The sequence below is a fragment of the Narcine bancroftii genome, chromosome 9, assembly GCF_036971445.1.
Source record: "Narcine bancroftii isolate sNarBan1 chromosome 9, sNarBan1.hap1, whole genome shotgun sequence".
Lineage (NCBI taxonomy): Eukaryota > Metazoa > Chordata > Chondrichthyes > Torpediniformes > Narcinidae > Narcine > Narcine bancroftii.
In genome coordinates, this window is record NC_091477.1 from 89,900,034 (window position 1) to 89,926,322 (window position 26,289).

General features: G+C 35.7%; 2 protein-coding genes across 9 annotated transcripts in view; one reads left to right on the forward strand and one right to left on the reverse strand.

Moving 5' to 3' along the window:
* The window catches only part of ift80 (intraflagellar transport 80 homolog (Chlamydomonas)), a 189,248-nt gene extending 167,645 nt beyond the window's left edge, over nt 1-21,603 (reverse strand). For 3 of the 5 annotated variants that reach the window (XM_069896779.1, XM_069896781.1, XM_069896780.1), the window contains exons 1-2: nt 21,504-21,603; nt 20,301-20,392 (exon numbers count right to left, since the gene is read on the reverse strand). In XM_069896779.1, the coding sequence (XP_069752880.1) occupies nt 20,301-20,340 (40 nt within the window). In that variant the 5' untranslated portion in view covers nt 20,341-20,392; nt 21,504-21,603. The remainder of the gene's footprint in view (nt 1-20,300; nt 20,393-21,503) is intronic. The other 2 variants (XM_069896778.1, XM_069896777.1) reach the window with 1 other exon arrangement.
* A 38-nt stretch (nt 21,604-21,641) lies between these two features.
* The window catches only part of smc4 (structural maintenance of chromosomes 4), a 63,659-nt gene continuing 59,011 nt past the window's right edge, over nt 21,642-26,289 (forward strand). For 2 of the 4 annotated variants that reach the window (XR_011344155.1, XR_011344156.1), the window contains exons 1-4: nt 21,874-22,919; nt 24,321-24,511; nt 24,912-25,103; nt 25,917-26,093. Coding sequence is in view for 2 of the 4 variants with exons in the window: in XM_069896776.1 (XP_069752877.1) it covers nt 22,778-22,919; nt 24,321-24,511; nt 24,912-25,103; nt 25,917-26,093 (702 nt within the window). In the remaining 2 variants the exon portion in view is untranslated. The other 2 variants (XM_069896776.1, XM_069896774.1) reach the window with 2 other exon arrangements.

Below are 26,289 nucleotides of genomic sequence, written 5' to 3' on the forward strand. Positions count from 1 at the left end.
TTCTTGGAACCATAGACAGCAGCAAAGCTTGAAACTTGGATAGATAAATGCATGGAACACAAATACATGACTGAATTAGTCTTCATTAATGATGTGGAGATGAATCTCACTGCAGTTACTTTTTAATCCTTAGGCCCTACCAAATGTTCTATATTATTACACTAAGAATTCCCTACCATTATACATCTTTGCAATTTGAGACATTTCTATACACCTTTTCAAACTTTGTGACCTCAACTTACTTTCTCACCTATCCATATATTCTGAAAAGGCAGCATGGTGAACATAGCAGTTAGCACAACACTATTACAGTCAGCAACCAGAGTTCAAATCTGGCACAGTCTGTAAGGAGTTTGTACGTTCTCCCCTTGCCTGTGTGGTTTTCCTCTGGGTGCTCTGGTTTCAACCCACCTTCTAAAAACATACAAGGTTTGTAGGTTAGCTGGTGTATTTGGGCAGTGTGGGCTTCTGGGCCAGGAGGCCCCATTACTGTATTGCATTTCTAAATTTTGAAAATGTAATTTGGCCACAAATACAATATGTAACTAGCAAACCTGAAAATTAGCTCTTTATCCCCAAGTGTTTACTGTTTGCAGGATCATCTACACTATGTTACTCCTAATGTCTTAAGATCTTGTGCAATAACATTTGTGGCAGTTTTTCAAATTTGTTTGGGAAACCCAAATCTGCTACACCTGGTTCTCTTTAACCACCTTGCCCTTTATAACCTTAATAAATTTGTCAAACACTGGTTTCTCTTGATTCACCAAATGGCCCACCGTTACTTACTTAATAGATTTCAACATTTTCTAAATGACTAGTGGACAGCAGTTTCCAGCTTCCTATCTCCCTCCTTACACTTGCAAAATTCCAATGGGCTGAGGCATTTCCAGAATACTGGGAACTTTTAAGACTATGTAGTAGACAATCAGGTTCATAGGACATTAATTTCCTTAATTTGCCTGTTACATTTATACTAGTGACAGTGATGGCTTTGTTATTTCCTTTTAACCTTGGAATTTTCACCACTATAAATGCTGGAAAGACAACTTCAATCATGAAGATTGAAACAAAATATTTCCTCATTTTCTTGGTCAATTCCTGTTATCAGTTCATCTCTCAGGGAATAGCATTTACCAGAGCTACTCTCTCTTCCATTTTCTAAATTGATCATTCCAGTTTTCACTTGTGTGCAACTCCACTGTACATGGAGCAGCCAAGGGAACAAGGCCTGGAGAGCATTCATCAATCTTAACAAGAGGCAGACAACATACATATTAACAAGTACTTAACATGTATGTATAAAGGGTTAATTTTCTTCTCTTAACATTCTATGTTTACCACAGCAGATTAATAACAAGGTACTTCACAGTAAATAACTTTTATGCCTAATTAACAATGTCTTCCCATTATCTACAATGCACAAGACAGGAGGAGTGTGATATTGTTATCTACACTTTCCCTGGATGAGTGCCATTCCAATACCTGTACTGACAATTTAAAACTGTACAGGACAAAATTACTTGTAAAACAAGTATTCTCATCCATAACTATAAATGTTTGATGTTTCCCTCACTGATTACAACCAATTACTTTCACTCCCAAGAAGGAATGGGGGAAATATGAGCATGCAAGCACAACATTGTATGCAATTTTCCCTTTGTGTCCTCTGCTCTTCTGACTTGGAAATGTACTCCTATTTCTCCATCACTGGTGGGTCAAAATCCTCTGATCCTTTGCCAATTGCCAGGAATACCTTTGTAAAAGACTACAATAGTTCATGAACAAAATCACTGCCATTTTCTCAAGACGAATAGATAGTTGGGCATGATGCCTTCCATATCCTTTACTTGGGAGAGGAAGAAAAATCCCATTTTATATAGCTAATTCAATTTATTGCCAAATGAATATCAAATTCCAATGGTGGTATAATTAAGCATTTCTCAGTACATTCTTCCAAGCACTTGAATATTCAATACTATAAATTTGCATATTAAAATTTAGGCATGCATAGGAAAAAAAATAACTGACATACAGGTTTAACTTTTTCTTTCATTACTGAAGTCAACAGTGCCTCCTTCAGCAATTGAGAGTATTAAAAGCTTGGATATTTGTTCTTGAAATGAGCTTCTTTCCAGTTGTCCATTTTGTTTTTATTCTATGCTTTTTGACTGAAAGTAAGGTATAATTTGGTAAAATGTTTAGGTATTGACTGATAAAACTAAATGTTTCTTCCCCATGTCATTTCTAATCTAAATATATTTAAAGTTTTCTGTAGAAATGTTGATCCCATTTCAAATTTTCATTTGCTCCAATTTCTGAAACAACCTCCATTTGTCACGGACTTACATTTTCAATTTGCCCATTCTTAATTGTTGTACGGCCACAAATAAACCCAATTTACATTCTATGCAGAATTTTTTTTCAAGTCAAGTTTATTGTCATCTGATTGCACAAGTACAACTCGACATAACAGCTTTTTCCAGTCCTTGGTGCAAAACACGCAGACACACAACCAGACATAACACAAATACAGACAAACAATTCATATATAGAACAAGTATTCATTCATACAAATAAATAGTTTCATGAATATGAAAGTCTTGAACAGTCAATGTGAACAGTTCTTTTGGTCGTTCAGCATTTTCACTGCCCATGGAAAGAAGCTGTTCCTCAAGTTAATTATCTTGGTTATTCAGATGTTAGCATTTTCATTGATGGGTATGCAATTACCTTTTTGCAAGTTTTCTTTCTTAGAATTATCTTTAATCAAAGAGTTTCCAATTCTTTACACTATTTTATCGCCCTTCTTAAAGTTGTGAAAAACTATGTTGCATTTCCTTCAGCATACAGATTTTTCTGGGAGCACAAGATGCATTTAGCTACAAGAAATGTTTGATAAGGTGAACTAATTTGCAATGGAGACCACAGAAGAAATATTTCCATCAGAATCTAAATTACAAGTTTGAATGTACACTTACAAAAACCAATGGATTTGTGATGAGTCCATCAATTAAAAATGGCTCATCTCTTAAATCTTCAGAAGACAGTTAATTGTGCGGCTGCAAGTTGATTTTGCATTATAAACCTCTCCAGGGACCTGTGTAGATATGGCGCCACCTGGTGGATCTTATATCCCTTCATCAGTCAAAGATGTCATTCGCTTAACCATTATCAACAAGGGAGACATACACACTATACATAAAACCCCCAACATTTTGCCAATTCCTCAAAGCAATTCACAGACAATTAAGTATTTTGGTATGACAGACACAGTTATGCTATGTCCAAAGCGATAGCTAATTTGGAAGGTCCTTTCAATAGCCACGAAACCAATAAGGAGAAGCCAGAGGGTGATGGTGGATAATTGCTTCTCAGACTGGAGGCCTGTGACTAGTGGCCAATGTTGAATCCAGTTGACTACCTCCACATGGATATCTAGTGTCTGAACCTTTCTGACTATATTAAACAATATTATACACATGAACATACATACTGCATATGTATAGTTTGTCTGTATGCAAGTTGTATCTGGATGAGTGTTTGCATGTTATTGCATAGGACCAGAGAGAGCGATTGTGTCAGGTTGTACTTGCACAATCGGATGATAATAAACTTGAAATAAAAAATACATGGGGTCATCGGCTCAAAGTCACACACCATTCTGACTTGGATAAGTACTGGCCTCCCTCTACCATTGAATTTTAAAATGCTACATTACCTCAAGAGATCCATGAACACCATTAACATACAAGCTGGTTTAGTGACGATTATCTCAGTTTTAAATTAAACTATGAATGGGTAATACATGATAGCAGAAGTCAAGAAAAAAAACATTAAAAATTATATTTATTATTTGGGGAGAGCTGAAGATGATCCCACAGTCACCTAATGCATTCACTTTCTCCTCAACTTCTTGTTTCTACTTTTGAAATACAGGACTGCCTCTTTGTACCTGGGGAGTTTGCCCCAATAGGTTATGCAAAGCACTTTTTTTCTTCATTGAATTAATTGCTTTGTTTTCTATTTCATAGACTGGAAAAAATAGCTTTAAATCTATTGTTAATTTGCACTATCAAAAACTGTACATACCTTAGAACACATTTTCCCTGTGTACTTTATTGATTAATGCTTTCATGTCATATCCTAACATTAATTACCCCAAACCCTTATCTTCTCTGCCTTGTGATACCCCCTGAAACCCAAAAGTCAAATTTAAAATGGTGGTCAGTGTATTTAATCCTTGTGGGATTCCTTCATAACCACCTCCTGTACCAGACTCTGTACCACAATCTCCAGTATTTAGTCAATTTTTCATTCCCCATTACTTGCTACGATTCTTTGGCCCCCAATGCTCCAAGATTGTTCACTTAAAACATTGGTTTTCAAACTGCCTTCCTAAACTTACATTCCACTTCAAGTTATCCCTGTGCCACAAGTGCTCTGTGATTAGTAAGGAATTGCTTAAGGTGGTATGTGAATGGGGGTTAAAAAAAAGGTTGTGAACCACTGCTCTAGACCCAATTGTTACTGAAATATTTTGCTTGAGAAAAATAGTCATTGGCCCATTTCCTTTGGAGTTATGAAACCATGCACATAATGAGTCAATTAAGTACAATTAAAACAATGATTGTCATTTTTGTTTCTTTCCACTTAAATACCACCTTAAGTAACCCCTTACTAATCACAGACCACCTATGACATAGGGATTGCTTAAGGTGGAATTCAAGTTTAGGGGGGCAGTTTGAAAACCACTGTCTTAAAACAACCTTTCTGGGTAGAGTTTGCTTACCTTTCAATTATTTCTTAATTTAGCTCAATATTGTATTTTGATAGTCTTTACCTGACAGTTTCAATATGTTTTCATCTTGCTTTGTTGATGAAAACAGTTTTTGTTTTCAACCATGATATTGCTTCTATTATTTGTCCTTCACCTTTAGTGAAAATAAGACTAGAACAGTCATCACATTTACAATGTATTATTTGTTTTGATAACTTGCACTTCTTAACGAGATGCATCTAACTGCATCAAAAAACTACTAATTATTGTGACACTGGTCAACAATTCAGGTGCACTAAACAGAGGTTAATTACTTCCCATCTACAGGGAGCTACTCTTTGCAGACGATGCCGCTTTAGTTGCCCATTCAGAGCCAGCTCTTCAGCGCTTGACGTCCTGCTTTGCGGAAACTGCCAAAATGTTTGGCCTGGAAGTCAGCCTGAAGAAAACTGAGGTCCTCCATCAGCCAGCTCCCCACCATGATTACCAGCCCCCCCACATCTCCATCGGGCACACAAAACTCAAAACGGTCAACCAGTTTACCTATCTCGGCTGCACCATTTCATCAGATGCAAGGATCGACAATGAGATAGACAACAGACTCGCCAAGGCAAATAGCGCCTTTGGAAGACTACACAAAAGAGTCTGGAAAAACAACCAACTGAAAAACCTCACAAAGATAAGCGTATACAGAGCCGTTGTCATACCCACACTCCTGTTCGGCTCCGAATCATGGGTCCTCTACCGGCACCACCTACGGCTCCTAGAACGCTTCCACCAGCGTTGTCTCCGCTCCATCCTCAACATCCATTGGAGCGCTTACATCCCTAACGTCGAAGTACTCGAGATGGCAGAGGTCGACAGCATCGAGTCCACGCTGCTGAAGATCCAGCTGCGCTGGATGGGTCACGTCTCCAGAATGGAGGACCATCGCCTTCCCAAGATCGTGTTATATGGCGAGCTCTCCACTGGCCACCGTGACAGAGGTGCACCAAAGAAAAGGTACAAGGACTGCCTAAAGAAATCTCTTGGTGCCTGCCACATTGACCACCGCCAGTGGGCTGATAACGCCTCAAACCGTGCATCTTGGCGCCTCACAGTTTGGCGGGCAGCAACCTCCTTTGAAGAAGACCGCAGAGCCCACCTCACTGACAAAAGGCAAAGGAGGAAAAACCCAACACCCAACCCCAACCAACCAATTTTCCCCTGCAACCGCTGCAATCGTGTCTGCCTGTCCCGCATCGGACTTGTCAGCCACAAACGAGCCTGCAGCTGACGTGGACTTTTTACCCCCTCCATAAATCTTCGTCCGCGAAGCCAAGCCAAAAAAGACAGGCACTAAGAATACATTATCTTACATGATGAAAATGGCAGAGGCCATTACTTCAAAATAAAATGAAAGAAAATTAGATCATTCCAAAGGAAAGGTGTTTAAAAATTGTAATCTGCTGCAGAAATATCATGAAAATGGTGGGAAAATAGAAAACTCCCAGACAAGGAATCTATTGCTGTCACTTTACCTAGAGTCATCGCTTCCAATGCTATTCTATATTAGTCAAGAACCAAAAACAAATTTCACTCTTCATTATTAATATTTCTTTTGAAACATCAACTAAGAAATGAATGGAATATTTGTTTTGGGATTCAAATTTGCCAGAAATAGTAAATTAAATTCTATTAACAGAAAGAATCAGAGATTGTGCCACAGTTCAGACTACTCCATGTGTTAAGGTTTCTTCAATTTGATATTAGGGAAATTAAACTGCTGTAATTTTTGACAAAGCATCACTGAAAACTGTACAATGAAAAGAGTTAAATTCCACACTGACTTCAGCTTGTGTGATCAAATCTAACTAACAATATTCTAAAACAAATCAAAAGCAAACAGCTAAAATCCAGATTAATTATATCAGAAATGTAAATGTTCTGCCTGCACTTAATTTAAATCAGGACTTTTCACACCCCAAGATCATTTATCCACTTGTAATATTTCAGTTGCATTTGCCTGTTAATATTTTCATTTCTGTTGGGAAGAGAAAGGGAACAATTAAGTGACAAATATTTCTGCAACTGTTTTAGAACAGTTGACACCAAATTGAAAATGGACACAGACAAGTGTGCAGTCAGTGAATAAATATGGTATTTGCTGTAATTAATTTTATTAGAACATATTTATCAAACTATTATTCTAAAAATTAATATAGAGCAGGAAAATGGGCACTAAATCAGTTGCTGTGTCCAATTAAAATGGAAAAAAATACCTAGGGTCATGACCCTTATGGGCATTATTGTTTTGCATTTTTCTGCCACATTCAGATAGGCCAAATGCAGCAGCCTTTCTATTAGTACGAATTACAGTCCTGACAAGATGGAAGTTAAAAACAGAAAACATTTGAAAAACTCAGCAAGTCAGGTACACCTGTAAAGAGAAAAACAAAGTTGATGTTTCAGACAAATAATCTTTCAACTACACAAAAAGTTGTAAAGAAAGTAAGGGGAGAGAAAATATCAAAAGGGACGTGGTCCTGGCCTCAGATCATTAATAGATACACTCAAGTTTGTTTCTCTCTGCACAGAAGTGAATGATCTCATGTATTTCCAGATTTTTCTTCATGTTTAATTCTAATTTCCAGCATGTTCACTTTACGAAATAAATTTCACTCTGTAAAATCTCATCCCAAAAAGTAAAGGAAGAGAGAACAATTTAAATTTTACAAATTTCGCATATATGACTACATTTCTCCCATTTCCTGGCATTTTTTTTTCCCCACAAGGATCTTCCTCCAAAGATATTCCAAACACCGACACAGAAAATCAACTATTTTATTTGAATTGTCATGTGTTGTTTCATGAAAATGATTATGCACAACATTTGAAAAGGACAGCTGTTACTTATGTATATAGCCAGTTGTAGCACAAGCAGTAATAAACTGATCATTCATCATAATCCTTTGCTTCTTCCCCATATGTTTATCCATTCTAAATCTATGCTGCAATTGCCAATCCATGAAGCTGTTGATCCTTTTGTTTGAGTTCCTAGAAGTGATCCAAGCTCATCTTGAAAGAGAAGGGAAGATTAGATTGAATTACATTATGAGATCACTAAATCATAAGTAGTGGAAGCCCATTGGAAGTTGGACACTGAAGTTTTCAAAGAACATTTGAAGGGCTGACAAAGAAAAGCTTTTGTTTGGGCAGAAAAGTTAAGAATGGAACCAAATACAACAGAATCATCCACAGTGACTGTGTAGAATAACTCCAACTGTTCTACCTCCTCATTCTTTCCCCATAATCATTCCATGCATTAGAAGTGCTCTTTATCACATTCCCTGTTTCCTTTACCCATCATTTTATATTCCTAAGTCCTCCAAATATTTACTCATGGGGTAAAGAATTTCATTATGAGGTTTCACCTCAGTTTTCTTGACTCCAAAGAGGACAGCTAGTATCCTTTAATGCACACATGAACTCTAGAACTATACTAGGCTATTCAGTTTTTCCTGATACTTGGTAGCAGTTATTTGTAATCATACCTTTATGATCATCCTACTCTTTAATTACCTTTTTTTTTAAAAAAGAACTATTTATTTGAAAGATCATTAATAGTAAAACAGAATACATTCCATAAAGAAAATTTTATATGAATATATATATAAAAAAAAACAAAAAAAAAGTTAAATCAAATCCCCACCCACCCTCCCACCCCATCAGCCAGCTCTCTTAAGGAGAGCCAAAAATATATAAACAGAAACTAAGAATATATAATAAATCAAAATATATCTAAATGCATATATTCCAAATATGGTAACCACTTGTTTTTAAACAAAAAATAATTATCATGCAGATTATATGTAATTTTTTCCATAACAATTCATTATGCCAATCGCAATATATTAATCACTATGTTTTCTTTCCATGTACTTGCTACATATTTTCAAGCTACAGACAATACTAAATATATAAATGCAATTTGAAATTTATCCAACCCTAATCCCTTTAAAGGAATCATATTACCCATTAAAAAAAGATGGATCTAATGGTAACTTAAAGTTATATAATTTTTCCAAAATTAACTTAATTTCATCCCAGAATGGTTGTACATACACACAAGACCAAACAGCATGTAAAAGGTTCCAGTGCATACACCACATATAAAACAAGAATCTGAATTACTAAAACCATATTTTTTCAATTTCTCTGGCGTTAAATACAACTGATGTAGAAAGTTATAATTAACCATTCCATACCGCACATTCGTCAACTTAGTAAAACTATCATGACATATATCTGCCCAGTAGTCTTCAGGAAAAACAAAAGCTAAATCATTTTCCCATTTAAGCTTAGACTTCTCCCATTCCAGTTTATCCATATTGTCTTGTAATACTTGGTACATAAGAGATATATCCCCTTTTTGGTATATAAGAAATCAAAGACTCAAATTCTGTCAATACAGGTAAAATCATCTCTCTACCATACACATTTTTCACCAAAGCTCGAAGATGATAATAAACAAATAAAGAATTTTCAGCAATATGAAAACGCTCTTTCAATTGATTAAAAGTAAGAAACTGTCCTTCTACAAAACAATCCTGTAATGTTTTTATACCCTTAGAATCCCAACTCTTTAAATGACTATTAAACATTGAAAAAGAAATAAGCTGATTGTTATATAGTGGAGTTAAAATTGACAATATACCTTTTGATCCCAAAATCTTATTTTTTTTAGTCCATAGGTTTAATAGATGTTTTAATATCGGCATATTATATTCCCTCAACAAGTTTACATTCTTTCACCTCGACTTCAGAAATACAAGCCATCTCAACTTTAGCCCAACTCGGGGCTTGGTCCAAATCCATCAATCTACTAATGAATTTCATCTGGGTTGCTTCATAATAATTTTGAAAATGGGGTAATTGAAGCTCACCTAACGCATACTTCCAAGTTTATATAATGCTACCCTTGGTAATTTACCTTTCCATAAAAATTCTCTCATGTCTATTTAAATCCTGAAAAAAACCCTTTGAAAGAGAACATGGTATTGATTGAAATATTGAATACAAGGAAACACATTCATCTTAATACAATTAACTCAACCAATTAGTTAACAGATCTTTCCACTTAATTAAATCTGCTTTATAATCTTTTTTAATAAAGGAACATAATTTAACTTGTATAAAGATTGATACTCAGTATTTACAATTATTCCTAAATATTTAATTTTATCAGACATTTCAGTTTTATAATGTTTTTAATACTCTGAATAGTTTCCTTCTCCAACTGGCAAAATTTCTCTCTTGTCTCAGTTAACTTTATATCCAGATAATGTTCCATATTGTAATAAACATTCCCGCAAATGTGGCAATGATTGTTCTGGGTTTGTAAAATATATCAAAGCATCATCTACAAATAAATTAATCTTATACAGTTCATCATTTACTCTCATCCCTCTTATCTGTTCATTCTGCCTTATTGTTTGAGCTAATGGTTCAATAGCCAATGCAAACAGAGGTGGTGACAATGGACAGCCTTGTCGAGTTGAACGTGTCAATTTAAATGATGATGAGACTTGACCATTTGTCATCACCCTAGCAGTTGGGTTCTATATAAAACTTTAACCCAACCAATTAAAAAAAAGGCCAAATTTAAATTTCGAATACTTATAGAACATCCCATTCAACCCCATCAAAAGCTTTTTCCGCGTCAAGCGCAACCACCATTGGATGGTTGGGCTGCTGTCGATATGCATTGACCAGCAAGATTCTGGTAACTTATGCTGTTCAGTCACTTGTTGTAATACCTCCTCAAACACTGAAGATAAATCTTCAGAAAAAGTTTTATACTCTTTAATTACCTTGATGCTATTTGCAGTTTTGAAATTTTATCCTGCAAATCCACAACCAAGTCTTTAATACATTTTTTTTAAATAAAACTTGCAATGGAAACACTACTCTCATCTCCAATCAAATTTTAAACAGTGCTCTAATTTTAAGCCAATGATTCAGCTGATTAGCCTTTAATCAGAGCTATTCAGGGTCCACGTAATACCCTGTACCCTGTCAACCACCTAAACATTCATACATCTGCTTCATTCCCTTACTCAACTTTTTTTTTTAATTTTAATTTTTCCATTAATTATATATAGAAAAACTCTCCATTATAATAGATTTAATTTGCAAAAAAAAAACAACAAATTAACAAAATAACCCCTCCCCTTTCACAGAACAAATCCACACTGTCAGGGCTCACATATATAAGTCATCAAGATTAATACAGGCCTTAGGGTTGAGAATGACTATGTAGCAGATTGAATTTTTACGTTTGGCTTTGGCGGTTTATAAAAAAATGTTTAGCTATTACATGGAAATCTGATTTGGTTTTAAGTATGAAAAGATGGCATATTGAAATTAAAGCTTGTATTCCTTTAGAAAAGATAACTATAATTTAAGAGATAAATACTTTTTCTTTGTAAAAGTGTGGAGCCCATATTTAAAAATTCTTGGTGTTAAAATTTGATCTCAATCTGCTTTGGTGGTCTCTGCTTCCGCAGCCAACAAGTTGATTACGACTATTTTTATTGATGATGATTGTTTTAATTGATGATCTCCTCCTTCCTTTCTTTGTAGGTGTGTAGGGAAGGAGGGAGGGTGTTTGAGGTGGTTGAGGGGGGGGGAGTTTATTTAATCATGTGATGTTTGTATCAATATAATAAATGTTATGTGATTTTAAATTTTAAAATATTTTTAAAAAGAATTCTGTACAGGGAAGTCACCTACATTCATATTTAAACAGCATTCATTATTATCCTTTTTATTATATTTATAATTATAATTGGGCCCTATGTAATTCAAATATGGCTGCCATAGCTTAATAAATGTCATATTTGTTCTTCAACTTGCGTGTATTTTTTTTTCCCCCATAGCTATACAACTAGCAGTCCATCGTGCTATATGTAGAGGGGAGTCGGACTTCCAAATAATTGCAATGTAATTTTAACCACTGCTAACACTATTTTTAACAAATGAAATTTGGTCGGTTTATTACTTATTTCAATACTATTTCCCAAAAGATAAAGCTTCGGATTCCCTTTAAAGGTCATCTATTATTCTTGTTAATATTTCAGAAATATCCAGCCAGAAAGGTCTCACCTTCACACACTACCAGGTAACATGCAAAAACATTTCTATTTCTATCCCACACCTAAAACATATTTCTGATATTTCAGATTTTGATTTATGCAACTTCCGTGGTGTGAGGTACAATAGGTGTAAAAATTATATCGCGCTAATCTGTATCTTGCACTTATAATTAACGTCATGCTATCCAAACACCAATCAGACCAACATCTTTCGATTATTGCAACACATAGATCCGACTCCCATCTCTCTCTAGATCTCTGTAAACTTGGTTTCGCACTTACATTCTGGAGAGGATTGTACATCTTAGTTATAAATTTAGGTGTATTCCCCAGTCAAATCATTTGTTCCATTTCACTAATTTCAAGTGGGGCCAAACTTAGCCTCCACCTTTCTCTTAGGAACAATCTTAGCTAGAGAAAACAAAAGAAAGCCCCATTCAGCACTCTATTTATTTCTCAATTGTTTAAAAGACACGAGAACTCTCCACTTAACAATCGTCAATATATCTTATTCCTTTATCATACCATTTCTTTGTTACCCAGATTCCTGGGTAGCAGTACTTTTTTTACATAATGGTATTCTTAATGATATACCTGCTGTTTTTCCAATACACATCAATTTCTTGCCATATTCTAATTATATGTATTAATATAGGGTTATCCTGGAGCAGGCTGGGTCAACCCCGTACATGACAGGCCAAATCGCTGTCGCAAACAGCCAGCGTGACAGGGCGCAGGGCACAGGGCCCCCCTCCCCCCACCGTGCTCAAGTTCAGGCTGCAGAAGTGTGTTTCCAGAGGAATGGCCAGGCCTCATAACAACACTGACCTCACTCCCATGAGCCTGATGCCTCCCCTAAAAAAGAGGTTTTAAGAAACAGCAGTTACTAGTTTACTTGCTTGATGTGGACAGCATTTATTTCAGCAGCTCTGCCTTTAGCAGTGCTACAATCTTTTAAATTTATAAATGGAATATCAAGTTAATAACAAAGTCCTTCGCTGTTTCTTCTTCTATTGAATTCTATCCCATTCAAATCCAAGAAGGAAAGACTGTCTTCTTCAAAAAAAGGATGATAAAAATCTTGCTTGTGCTGATAAATAATATTTCTTAAAGTCCAGAAGTCTAATTCCTCCCAGCCTATTGTCCCATGTTAGCTTTGTTATTCCACAGGAATTGTTTTATATGATTATTCAGTAATTTAAATAAATTTTTAGGTAATGTAACAGGCAACGATACTGTAATACTGACATCACCTTCATTTTAATACAATTTATTCTTCCCACTAGAGTAAGAGGCAGGTCTTTCTATTTCTGTAAATCTTTCTCTATTTTTTTCTAAGAGAAATGTAATTAAATTTGTCCTAATTCTGTAATGTTATCTGCAGTTATTCCTAAATATTTGATTCCATCTATCTTTTATTTAAATCTACCATCTTTTTGATATCTTTCATAATCAAAATTTTTCAATGGCATTATCTCTCTCCTGTCCATATTTATTTTATAACCTGATATTCTTCCATATTTTTCTATTGTTGTTTGTAATTTTATCGAAGATTCAGTCAGGTCAGACATATATAACACATCATCTGCAAATAAACTAATTTTATGTTCTTCCTGTCCAACTTTGAAGCCCTTCATGATCTTTTCATCTCCACCAGTGGAGATAGCTTGGATAAAAAGTGCTGGACACAGAGAACACCCCTGTCTACTTGACCTACTCAAGAGTAAAACTGCTGACATTTGATTGATGATTATAATTTTGGCTTGTGGTTTATGGTAAAGAGTTCTTATCCAGTTTATAAATTTTCTGCCTATACCAAAATTTTAAATATGAAAGACCAATCTAATTTATCAAATGCTTTTTCTGCATCTAAAGAGATAGTTATGCTTGGATTGAACTTTGATTTTTGCCTTGTTTTAAATGGTCTACTTCCGCCATTCAATAAGATCATGGCTGATCTAATTTATGACCTAACTCCACCTACCTGCCTTCTCCCCATATCCCCTAATTCCTTTATCATGTTAAAATTTATCTAACCGAATTTTAAATATGTTTAATGAAGCAGCCTCAACCACTTCCCTGGATAGAGAATTCCAAACATTCACTATTCTCTGGGAAAAACTATTTTTCCTCATCTCTGTCCTATATCTACTCCCCTGAATCTTGAGACTTTGTCCTCTCATTTTAGTTTCCCCGGCCAGCTCAAAAAACCTTCCTACATCTATCCTATCCATACCCTTCATAATCCTATATGTTTCATTCTTCTGAACTTGAGCGAATACAATCCTAGACGATTTAATCTTTCATCATTTCAACCCCTTCATCCCAGGGATCAACCTAGTAAACCTCCTCTGGACTCAGTACTCCAGGTGTGGTCTCAGCAGTACCTTGTACAGTTGCAACATTACCTCCCTACTCCTGAATTCAATTCCTCTAGCGATGAAGGCCAACATTCCATTTGCCTTCTTAATAACCTGCTGCATCTGCAACCTAACTTTTTGCGATTCATGCACAAGCACTCCCAAGTCCCTCTGCACAACAGCATGCTGTAGTTTTTCACCCTTTAAATAATATTCAGCTCTTTTATTTTTCTTGCCAAAGTGGATAACCTCACACTTACTAACATTGTACTCCATCTGCCAGACCTTTGCCCACTCATCCAGCTTAATTATATCCCTCTGCAGACTCTCCACATCCTCATTACAATTTGCTCTTCCACTCAATTTGGTGTCATCCACAAACTTGACTACACCACATTTTGTCCCCTCCTCCAAGTCATCAATGTAAATGATAAACAGTTGTGGGCCTAGCACCAACCCCTGCGGCACCCCACTTACCACTCTCTGCCAACCTGAAAATCTCCCACATATCCCGACTCTCTGCCTCCTGTCAGAAAACTAATTTTCGATCCATGCCAATAGACTTCCCCGGACTCCACTTTCCTGCAACTTGCTAATAAGTCTCTTGTGCGGCACCTTATCAAACACTTTCTGGAAATCCAAATATACAACATCAACCTGTTCCCCTCTATTCACTGAACCCATTATATCCTCAAAGAATCCTAACAAGTTTGTCAAACAAGATCTTCCCTTTCTAAAACTATGCTGCGTCTGCCTGATTGAACCCTTGCATTCCAAAAGTTTCACTATTTCATCTTTAATGACGGCTTCAAGCATTTTTCCAACTACAGACGTCAAGCTAATTGGCCGATAATTTCCAGTCTTCTGCCTACATCCCTTCTTAAAAAGTGGCGTGACATTTGCTATCTTCCAGTCTGCCGGGACCTGCCCAGAATCCAAGGAATTTTGGTATATGTCCATCAACTATAACTTCTGCCATTTCCTTCAGAACCCTTGGATGCATATCGTCAGGACCAGGTGATTTATCTGGCTTTATTATGTATTAACTTGGTAAATATTGTCCCAATCTGTTTGCTAATGCCTTTGCTAATATTTTATAAAATGCATTTAAGAGTGATATGGATTTATATGACGACATTTATAATGGGTCTCTACCTTTATTCGGTAGAATTGTAATTATAGCAGTTGGAAAAAAAATTGGGAGGATCTGGGTCTCTACTATTACACCCATCATGGGAGGCATCAATAAGTCTTTAAATTGTTTGTAGAACTTGGGAGGAGATTTGTTAGCTTGTAAAGTCCTATGGGTTTCTCAATTTCTTCTCTCGTGAAGGTGTCGACATCAAGTCGTTCTCTGTATTCTAATTTTGGAAGTTCAGCATTTGTTAAAAATTCACCCATCTCATTTTTATCTCCATTAGTTCTGATTTATAATATTGTTTATAATGTATAATATTGTTGCAAAACATTATTTCTTTCTTTTTGATCATAGGTTTATAATATTGGTCTGTTTTTATTGCATTCATCCATCGAGAAGACTTCTCTGTCTTTAACAGCCAAGATAAAACTGTGCGCCTATGCCCCTAATTAATACTATTTTGGTTTAGTTTTTTTTCCCATTCTCTATGCTTGTAATGTGTTATATTTCATTTTTAAAAATTCTCTAAGTCTATTTTTCTTGTGACCCTGTTCTCTGGTATTCTATTTCCAATTCCGCTAGACCATCTCTTTCTGTAACATGCTCTCAAGATTTTGTCTTTTTAGACAAGCTTTAAGCCTATCCCATATTAAAAAATCTATCATCAGTAAACAAAAGATTGGGTTCACAAAATCGTTCTCTCTCTTAATAAACTCATAAAAATCCTTCCTTTTTAACAGTATGACTGAGACACCATCTGCATACTTTTTTTTCCCCATTATGGAAGTCTCACCAGATATCCCGTTTTGCCACTCTAGTTTTTAAACTGGGCAGACATCAAGAACAAATCAATCGTTGTATGTGAACCATGCGCCCTCAGGTAAAACAAGTAGTCTCTTTCTACAGGTCAAGGTGCCTCCATATATCAATCAAACTTAAATCCTTCATAAATTATAGTGTCATTTTTGCAGCTTTTGCCCTTGTCACTGTTCTGGCTGATTAATCCAGTATTGGATCGAGACAGAAATTAAATTCTCCTCCAACTAATATATTTCGTCTTCCCTTTGCTGTTTTTAAAAAATCTTTCATATTTGGTGCATCGATATTCATAAAAATCATGATTCTGTGTAAATTTTACAATGTGCCATTTTAGAAATCCTCCAACTTGGTCAGTGTCTCTTCTATTATTATTCCTATTTTTTTAATTAGAATTGCTTTTCAGCTTGCTTTTGAGCAAAATGAAGACAATATTACTTGTCCCACTCATCCTCTCTGGAAAGATGTGTTTCTTGTAGAAAGACAGTATCTGCCTTTAATTTTTTTTTATCTTTTAAAAAGGTGTGCCAAGACCCTCCTCCTCTTCACCATCCCATTTATCCCATGAACATTAAAACTTTAAATGTTTATCCATATTGATTTTTCAAATATTAACACCAAAACCTTTTCAGTGATCTTACCACTAAAAAAAAAACACATACTATATCCTTACCATGATAATGACGTAAACAGGAAACTCCAAAAGACTGGGGAATCTCAAAGAAAAGAAACCCTTCCCTTTAACACCATATTTTGTAGACACTCCTCTCCGAGCACCATTATCCCACTTAGAATGCTACTACTTTTCCCAAGTTTTCTCTCTTTTCTGAGGTCTGTGAACATTTTAATAAAGTTTATTTTTAACAATAAATAAGGTTTTTTTTAAAAAAAACTTTACTTGGTCCCATTGTAAACAGTCTTCCTCTGTCAACTTTAGCCTTTTCATAAACTTCGCAGGAAGTCTTCCATCTCATTCTTAGTCTTGAAAAGTGATCGATTACCTTCTGCTTTTGCGACCCTCAGAGTTGCAGGGTACATCATCGAATATTTCAAATTCTTGGAACGCAATTGTCTTTTCACATCATCAATCTCTTTTCTTTGCTTAATTAGAATAGCACTAAAATCTTGGGGGGGGGGGGGGAAAGCACTTTTTCCATAGTCAATCTCAGTCAATCTTAGAATATTTATATGCTGCTCCCAGAATTGTCTCCCATTCCTGGTAGCTCAAAAGTCTTATCAGGACCTGTCGTGGTCACTGATTGCCAGCTCTTTTGGGTCCGAGGGTCCAGTGTATCCTTTCAATATGCAGTTTTTCCTCTGAATTTGTTTTCTCCCAACACGCGCAGGAACCATGATTCAAAGAGGTTCACCAGATCTCTTCCCTCAATTCCTCCTTTCAATCCAATAATTTGGACATTATTTAGTCTGCTAAAATTCTCCATGTGGTCATTCATGTCCAACAGACCTTGTCTGTCCAACGTCCATTGCTTTCAGCTTATCTTGTGTTTTTATCAAGTCTATTTCAGCTTGGGTGATTCTTTCCATTAAATCTTCAACAATTTCTTTAATTTCAGTCATTCTTTCAGTCACGTCTCATTACATTTCCAACACTATCAAATTAATTGCTCAAGCTTTCCATCTTCTCCTGGATAATATTTAGTTCAGTGGTTGTCAACCTTTTTCTTTCCACACACATACCATTTTAAGTATTCCCTGTCATTGGTACTCTGTAAGGGATTGCTTAAGGTGGTATATAAGTGTGAAGGGAAGGTTGAGAACCACTGCTCTAGATCCAATTGTTAGTGAAATATTTTGCTTGAGAAAAATTGTCACTGGCCCATTTCCTTCAGAGTTTTGAAACTGTGTACTTAACAAGTCAATTAGGTATGATAAAAACAGTGGTTTTCAAACTTTCTTTTCACCCACAGCAATCCTTTACAAATCAGAGAGCATCTATGGCATAGGGAATACTTAAAGTGATATGTGAGTGGAAAGAAAAAGGTAGAGAACCACTAATTCTTATCCCAACTCCCCAGCTCTGCCAGGGTCCATCAGTCTCAAGGCCACTTTGTGTCGCTCCCTTTTGGACTTTAGTTTGATGTTCCTGGCTGCGTAGCAACTTCATTTTTTTTGTTCTTGGCCACCTTGGTTTCTTAGTACTTGTTTTATCCAAATTTTAGTTTAAAAATATTCTTAATTTCAAAGTTTTAACTATATTTTTAATACTCTTCATGGAGAACTCAATCAAAACACGTGTCGAGGTCCTTCGCATGGCCATATCTCCCTTCCACTCAACTTTTTGATACCACAACAAGAAATTCAGTGAGGTTTGCCAAACAAAATTTACCTCAATTAACTTTTTTTTCTTAATTAACTCAAGCTTTGTGTTTTATATATTTTTGCCATGGTTATGTTCCTCCATAGAGACTGGTCCTGCCTGAACTTTGAATCAAAGTTAGGCCATTAGTACTTCAGCATTTTAATTATTGACGTACAAGAACTATGAATAATCTACAACTCCATTCTGACAAGATTTTTTTTTTAAAAAAAACAGGCAAATCAAGATGAAGTTTGTAAATGGATCTATAACTTCCAACATAAGCATTTGCAACAAAAAAGCATTTGAATAATTCCAGACATTAAAACACCATTTTGGAGTTGCACATTGGAAGGACTGTTTCAAATTTTGGTTTGCCACATGTAACTGCAATACTGAATGCTGATTCAGTGCTGTCTGTCAATTTCTTGAACAGACTGGTACACATGGAAATTGATGCCTTAATTCTCCACCTTTCAGTAGCTTAACAAGACCAGGGAATAAAGCACTGAAACTTGCATCTGTGTTCTAGGAACATGTACTCCTTTAATATCTTTGAAGACAGGCCAAATTAACAGTTGTCAAAAAGATTCTTTGATTTGTACACAGAAGAAAATAATACCCAAAGAACGCGTTTCATCAAAATGATTTAATACATTAACTTCCACTTTAGTTTGCGTACCAGAACAAAAGTAAATAACTCACATAACTTAGTCTACAGAATGATGCAGGGTCAATTAATTTAAAAATGCAATCTGGTCCTACTATACTATAAAATTGACACACTTCTCAATCCTGCCAGATTCCCCCACCTTGATTCTATATCCATAAGCACGCTTACCAAATCACAATCAATCCATATATGAGCCAGTTTCAATAGATTTTGAAATACATTCTTTATTTCCAAGTCAAATAAAATGTTTCCTATTTTAATTATTAAATAATTTCAGCTTAAAGCTTTGCTTTCTTGTACCAATTGCCACTCTAAAAATATTTTTTCTTTTATCTACCCTTCAAAGTCATTGTACATACCTAATTTGATATTTTTTTGTAGATTCTGGAAAATGCTTTAGATAGATTTTTGAAGAATATGGGAATAAGGGTGAGTGGAAACAGACAGGTAAATGGCCATGACTCTGCTCCACGTCAGCCATATCATCAAATGGCAGAGCAGTCTCAATGGACCTGATGGCCAACTCCTGCCACTTGCCCTCATTATTTAAACACTATAGTAGTGGATCTCACCTACATACCTTCCAAAGTAGGGTGCTCAAATAAAACACAGATCTGCAGACACACTCTACATCAGAGATTTATATAACTTTAGGATAACCCCTACATTTCAATCTTTTGTATCCATCCACTTAATTCAAAGTCTCAAAAAACAATTCAGATACCAAAGATTGGAGATAAACATAAATTGCTGGAAATACTCAAGCAGTCAGGCAGAAACAGATTTTGTGTCACAGGACAATGATCTTTCTGAACTATGAAGAGTTGCCTATTGTTTTATGCAACTTGGTAGGCTCAGAACACATTTCAGTTAAAAAATGTTTATCTGCTTTGTGATCAAATTGGTAACCAAAATTAACCCATCCTATTGCTCTAAACAAATCTTCCCTATTTAAAAAAAACAAGTTGGAATGTACAAATGTGGCTTGATTTAGTCTAGTAAAGATATGTCACCAGACAATTAAAAAGAGGATCTGTTTTAAATTCCCATCACAAAACTAAAATATGAAAAAAGAAAGGATATGTTTTGGTTCTTTCAGGAGCGATGTCTTCAGTCTCATTCTTTGGAAATTGAATTAGACACAATATTTAAACTCCAAATTGTCTTTTGTGCTGCCAAATTTGGGGAAAAAAACACATCAAATGAACATACTTGGCAAATATCAATAAAACACAAACACACACACAATTTAAGTCTCAATAAAAATCAGAACACATTATTGCTTCCCTGAAAGTGGATTACTGAAATAATAACCATAAATTAGAGCATACGGAGACAAACATTTTGAATGCTTGTAAATTTGAACTACATAGAAGAATGTAGTTCATCAATATTAATTTTATTAAATTTGTATCTTAATTACCAAACTCATGTTAGTTTGCATGCTTCCCACAAGAGCCAAAATGACAAAAAGAATTTCCAAATCACCAAGCCAAAAGAAAATTCAGAGGGCAAGAAAGATGAAGTCAAAACTGAATATAGCTCTCTTTCTCAAGTTTTTTTTGGTAATAAATCATGAACTATGAACGCCTGCAATACATAACAAGTGATTGTCTACCATATTTAATCAACTTCTAATTTAAACATCATAATGTGTTTAAGCAACCCAAGGTGCTGCACACGAGTTTTACTATTTAAAAATAGTAACATCAAACTACAAGCAAAAAACTCATTCAAAGTCCCGGCTTTTAAGGGAGGGCCTTCATAAAAATACCAAAAGGGATATTCACATCGTTTAGGAGTGAGAGAAAAAGTTGAAGGAGTGAGAGAAAAAGTTGAAGGAGTGAGAGAAAAAGTTGAAGGAGTGAGAGAAAAAGTTGAAGGAGTGAGAGAAAAAGTTGAAGGAGTGAGAGAAAAAGTTGAAGGAGTGAGAGAAAAAGTTGAAGGACAACACCCCCACCCCCACCCAATTTCACTACAGTTTACTCTTAAAGTAAAAGCAATAGAACGCTTTCTATTTCTCTTAAACGTTTCTGTATTTCCGATGATAAGGATTGCACGACGCCGATTGCGTCCAAACTGCCCTCAGGTTGTAGCAGAAGGGAGCTGATTGGGCCAACTGGGACTCTTGCTTCTCTTCCCACGTCACCTGACAACAACTATTTGGCCCATTGGCAAACCCGAAACAAATTAGAGTATCGTTCTTAACTAACTCGTCATGCAAAATCAAAAATCAACGCCGCTTCATGAACAACGAGTTGGCGGCCCAGTCTCCATCCTTACCTCTCAGGTGCAAACTGCGTGATCGACTCGAACACCTCGCCTTCACTCAGGGGCGGTGCCATCACCGCTGTGATCTCGCGTATCCTCGCGGTGTCACAGGGCTCTGCTTCTTGGCAACCGGCGCAGCAACCGCGACGGGAATACGAACGGGCGATTTTAAAATAACGTCGCCCTCATGATCGAACTGCTCGTCCCGAACGATAAATCCCTGTTCACGTCGATCAATTTTTCATTTGAGCTTTCAAAAAATTGGCATTGGCCCCATTTTTTCAAACCGGCTTACCCACAATGCTTTGTCCCTCAACGAATTTCAGTCAAGTTTAGTTTTCGGCGCCATTTTCGACTGGGACGGAGGTGAGCGCTCGAATTTTTGTTGAATTTATTCTTTTATTTTTTCTTTTCCGTGTCTGATAATGATCGAAAAATATTCTTAATTTTTTTTTAAAAATAGTACGAACTAATGTGGGTCGGAAAGTCGGAAATCGGATTGGTTTCGAGGGTATTTAGGCAGTGGAAATGAAATCTTTTTTTAGCGGGATGAGATGCATGACAAATTTGTAAACATGTTGTTTCAGGGAAGTGGCTCCTAACTGCATTTTATCCCCAATTCAGGGCGTCGTTTTAGCTTAAACTTTGGATGACATTGCTGTGTCCGGATGAGAAATTGACCCGCGTTATTAAATTTGATCGGAATTTTCAGCATTTTTTAAAAAAAATTAGTGTTTAGCATTTGCCCGTTTCCACCACCCGCCCGCCGATCCCCCCCCACGGATTTTTTTTATAATGGGTGCACTAATGCAAAACTATTTGCTTCAATTGGGAAGGAAGCATGAAACATTTTTGTTTTTCTGATTTTTGTGCGCCTGTTTAAACTGACAATGACGTAGATTGGCTGGAATAGACGTCGTTATGGACCGATTTTTTTTCTCGCGTTTGATCAAAGATTGTTAAATCTGTTTTTTTCAAGTCCTGTCCTGCCCTCCAGTTTTGGGCCAACTGTCATGGGTGATTTTTTTTCCAATCCCCTACTTTGTAACGACACGAAGATGCTAGAAAAAGTAACTTGAACTGGGAGTAAAATTGCGGTGAATTGAGATTTGGCGATGTTTATTTTCGGAAGACTTAAAACAAGATCTTTCGTTTCATCTCAAGCCTCCAATTCGATGTATGTGGATGTCCGCCTTGGAAGAAGACGGAATTGAATGCCCGTGAAGGGATGACTTGTTTTGTGTTATTTTCTTCTTTTTAAGTAATTGATCGCCTTTGGTGAGACCATGCCTGCCAAAATAAAATGTTCCACAGCAAAGCAAAGCGCAAGGCTGGGTCCGGAGGGAGCAGAGCCCTTGGATGCGTCTGACAACGGAATGGAACTTCAACAAAAGGCAACCACCCCAAACGTAGAGGAAAATAGAATAGGTAAAATGCGATCAAGTTCTTCGTTTAGAGGGTATTTTTGGCACATGGCAGTTCAAAAGAACAGATTTAATACCTTGTAATATATTTAATCAGTTGAAGTTTTCGGTTACCAGCGTCTTGTGAAAATTTAAGTTGACCGCCTGAGTTAAACAGGTTGCCGATTCAATTTATTTTTCCTTTGAAGGAATTTGGCACCGGGCAGTAAATGTTCTTAATGTACTGTATTTTTATTTGGATCATAATAGGTACAGTTCATTTATGTGGAGCGAGATCAATAACCGTCGTTAACGTCTGTCAATATTTTATTTTAACTTCGGAATTTAATTGAAGATTGGAATTGATTACTTGTTCCTGGAAAGTTTCTGCTTTTTTTGACCGTATTCAACATAGGCGCGTGCGTGGTCATAATCGAAGTTTGCCCTGATAATTATTTATGCCCTTTTATAATTGTGCAATGAATTCGTTTGATTTGACAGTTCACTTTCCTCCTCCCCGCCCCCCCCAACGCGCACACCCTAAACCCCTTGGCTGATGCGCTATGGGGTAGAGTTTTCTTTTCATTGTGTGCCTTTTTTTTCCTTTGCGTTAGTTGTACAGTACATTAATTGTGGGGGAGGGGTGGACTTTCCGAAGAACTGCATTCGGGATTTGAAGATGTAGAAGATTTAATAAATTAAAAAGAGGGATACTTTATATGTTTAATTATATTTGGGGTTTTTTTTATGTTTCTGTGTCAACAATTGATTTAAAATCCGTTTTTGCAGATCGTTGCTGTTACTCAGCGAGTATTTGGCAAACTTACAAGATTCAATAGCAACACTAAACTGGTGCAAGTTAGATAGTCACCAACTATTATTGCCCTACAGTATTTTTATGTCCAGTTTTTCTTATGGATGCAAGAGTTCTTGTTATATGACCTGTCAGTGGATCTATGATTCAAATTTAATTGCAAATATAAAAATTATTACACACCTCCTATCCCATCTTTCTTTTTATCCCCCCCCCCCCTACCCCTTGCAACCTTTCACCAATACTAGGACTGTTTTGAACATGTACTTGCTTGGTTAATGGTTGTTTACATTTTTCTTACCCCTTTTAAACTCGTCAGCCCATAGAAGTAATATTAGTAAGAATGATGTGTATATATTTAGAAAAAATATATGAATTCTTTTAAAAATATATTCAAATGCAGCAATTTACATTTGGTGCTCACTATTTTGTCATAAGATATTTTTGTATTTCAGACACGGTGTATTTTTTAAAAAGCTAAAGTAGTTATTTTAATATTTTGAAAACTAAAGTGGTTTCCTTTAAAGCAATGAAGTTCAAAGCTGGTGCAAAGTGATATTTTATTGAATTTCCTCGACAGGGTGGTATTTAATTTTTTTTGTTTCAATATAGATGCAGGTTTAGAATTGCCAGTTGAACCAATAAATAATCAAAGCTTGGATGAAATTTTAGCTGGCATACCTCCTCCTCCACCCCCAGCAATGGCCAATGAACCTGGAGCTCCTCGTCTCATGATTTCACATATAGTGAATCAAAATTTCAAATCCTATGCTCAAGAACAAATTCTGGGTCCTTTTCACAAGGTAAAATAAAAATGAATATATACTGTTCAAAGAGACCCTTTTTTTTAAAAAAAATCTGTGGCTGAGAAACTTGGTTTTGAAACATTCTGGGTGGAGATGTGAAACTGAAAAAAATGTTTGATCAGTTTCCCTAAATTTATAATTGATGTAAATTTAAGATGTAATGCCTTGTGTTTACAACATTTAAAAATACTTTTTTCTTTAACTGAAATCCAGTGAATAATGTTAAATATCTTGCTGCAAAAGTGTAATAGTTTGGAGCTGTTATGTGAATGGGGAACTGGGAGTAGACCTGATCACATATTATGCTCACTTAAGACTTGGCTTCACATTAACAGAAGCGAGGGGGGGAAAAATGTGAAATATCAACAAATTTTTTTGTAATTTTTTTCCTCTACAGAGGTTTTCTTGTATTATTGGACCAAACGGGAGTGGGAAATCAAATGTCATTGATGCAATGCTGTTTGTTTTTGGGTATCGGGCCCAAAAAATTCGCTCCAAAAAGTTATGTGTGCTCATTCATAGTTCTGATGAACACAAAGACATTCAGAGCTGTACTGTGGAAGTTCACTTTCAAAAAATCATAGATAAGGTAATTATTACCAAATATTGAACACCTAAATTTTTTCAAATTACATTCATATATAGTATTCTAATGTTTTTTTAAAATTTAAGTTTACTTCACTTTTTATTTCCTGTGGTTGATGCATGTCATTTAATGATTGTCCTGGCTTTTTAAACGTGCAAATTACTGCATAGTCCTTAATTTGCTTTGTTTTTCTGTTTTGAATTGACAATAATGAAATGTTATTGTAAGCAATCGAGATTTTTTAACTTGGGTTCTTTTATTCACTTGCAAAAAGAACTTCTTAATCAGTCCATTATTTATGTTCCAATATTCTTGATCAGTTGAATAGTCAGAAAACATGCAAAACAAAATACACACAAAAAAAACACAATTCAGAAAACATTCCACCCAAAAATATTTTAAAGAAAATGTTGTATCACCATACACTAATATTTTAATGTGAATCTGTGACCTTCAACAGTAACAAATGAATATTTGATGTCACTCTAGCCTGGTGAAGACAGGGACGATGATGGTCCCCCCCCCCCCCCTCCCCCAGTTGAAAAAAAAATTGGAGAGGTTTTGGTGTTCAATTCTTTAAAAATGGTTGTATTAAACAAAATAATTTTTTAGACATTACAAAAGAGAAAATGTGTTAAGAATAAATTGAACAGTCATCAATTTAAAATAAAAAAAGAATTTTCCCCAGAAAGTGTCCATACTATCATTCACTAACATATAACGTTGTCATCTTTAAATTCTAATTGCTTAATGTGCCTTTATAATGCAGTTTTCAGTTATTAAACTTTTTTTTTTCAAAAATGCTTTCAATGAAAGGATGGTGATGATTTTGAAGTTATTCCAAATAGCAAGTTCTACGTTTCAAGAACTGCCTACAAGGACAATTCTTCAGTTTACCATATTAATGGAAAGAAATCAACATTCAAAAGTGTAGGAATGTTGCTTCGCAGCCATGGAATTGATCTGGATCACAACAGGTTTTTGATTCTTCAGGTAGGTCTTCTAAAATTACCTTGAACTGTATTTATTTCCAAAGTGTACTTTAAAGGAAGAAAAAATATTGAATGTGGAAGAAATAAAGATTTTCCCTGTACCCTTAAATTGCTGTAGCAGCACATCATGGTTTGCAGGGCTGCTTTTATAACTCAAACCATTATTTGCTGCTTTAGTGATTTATGGTTAAACCAGA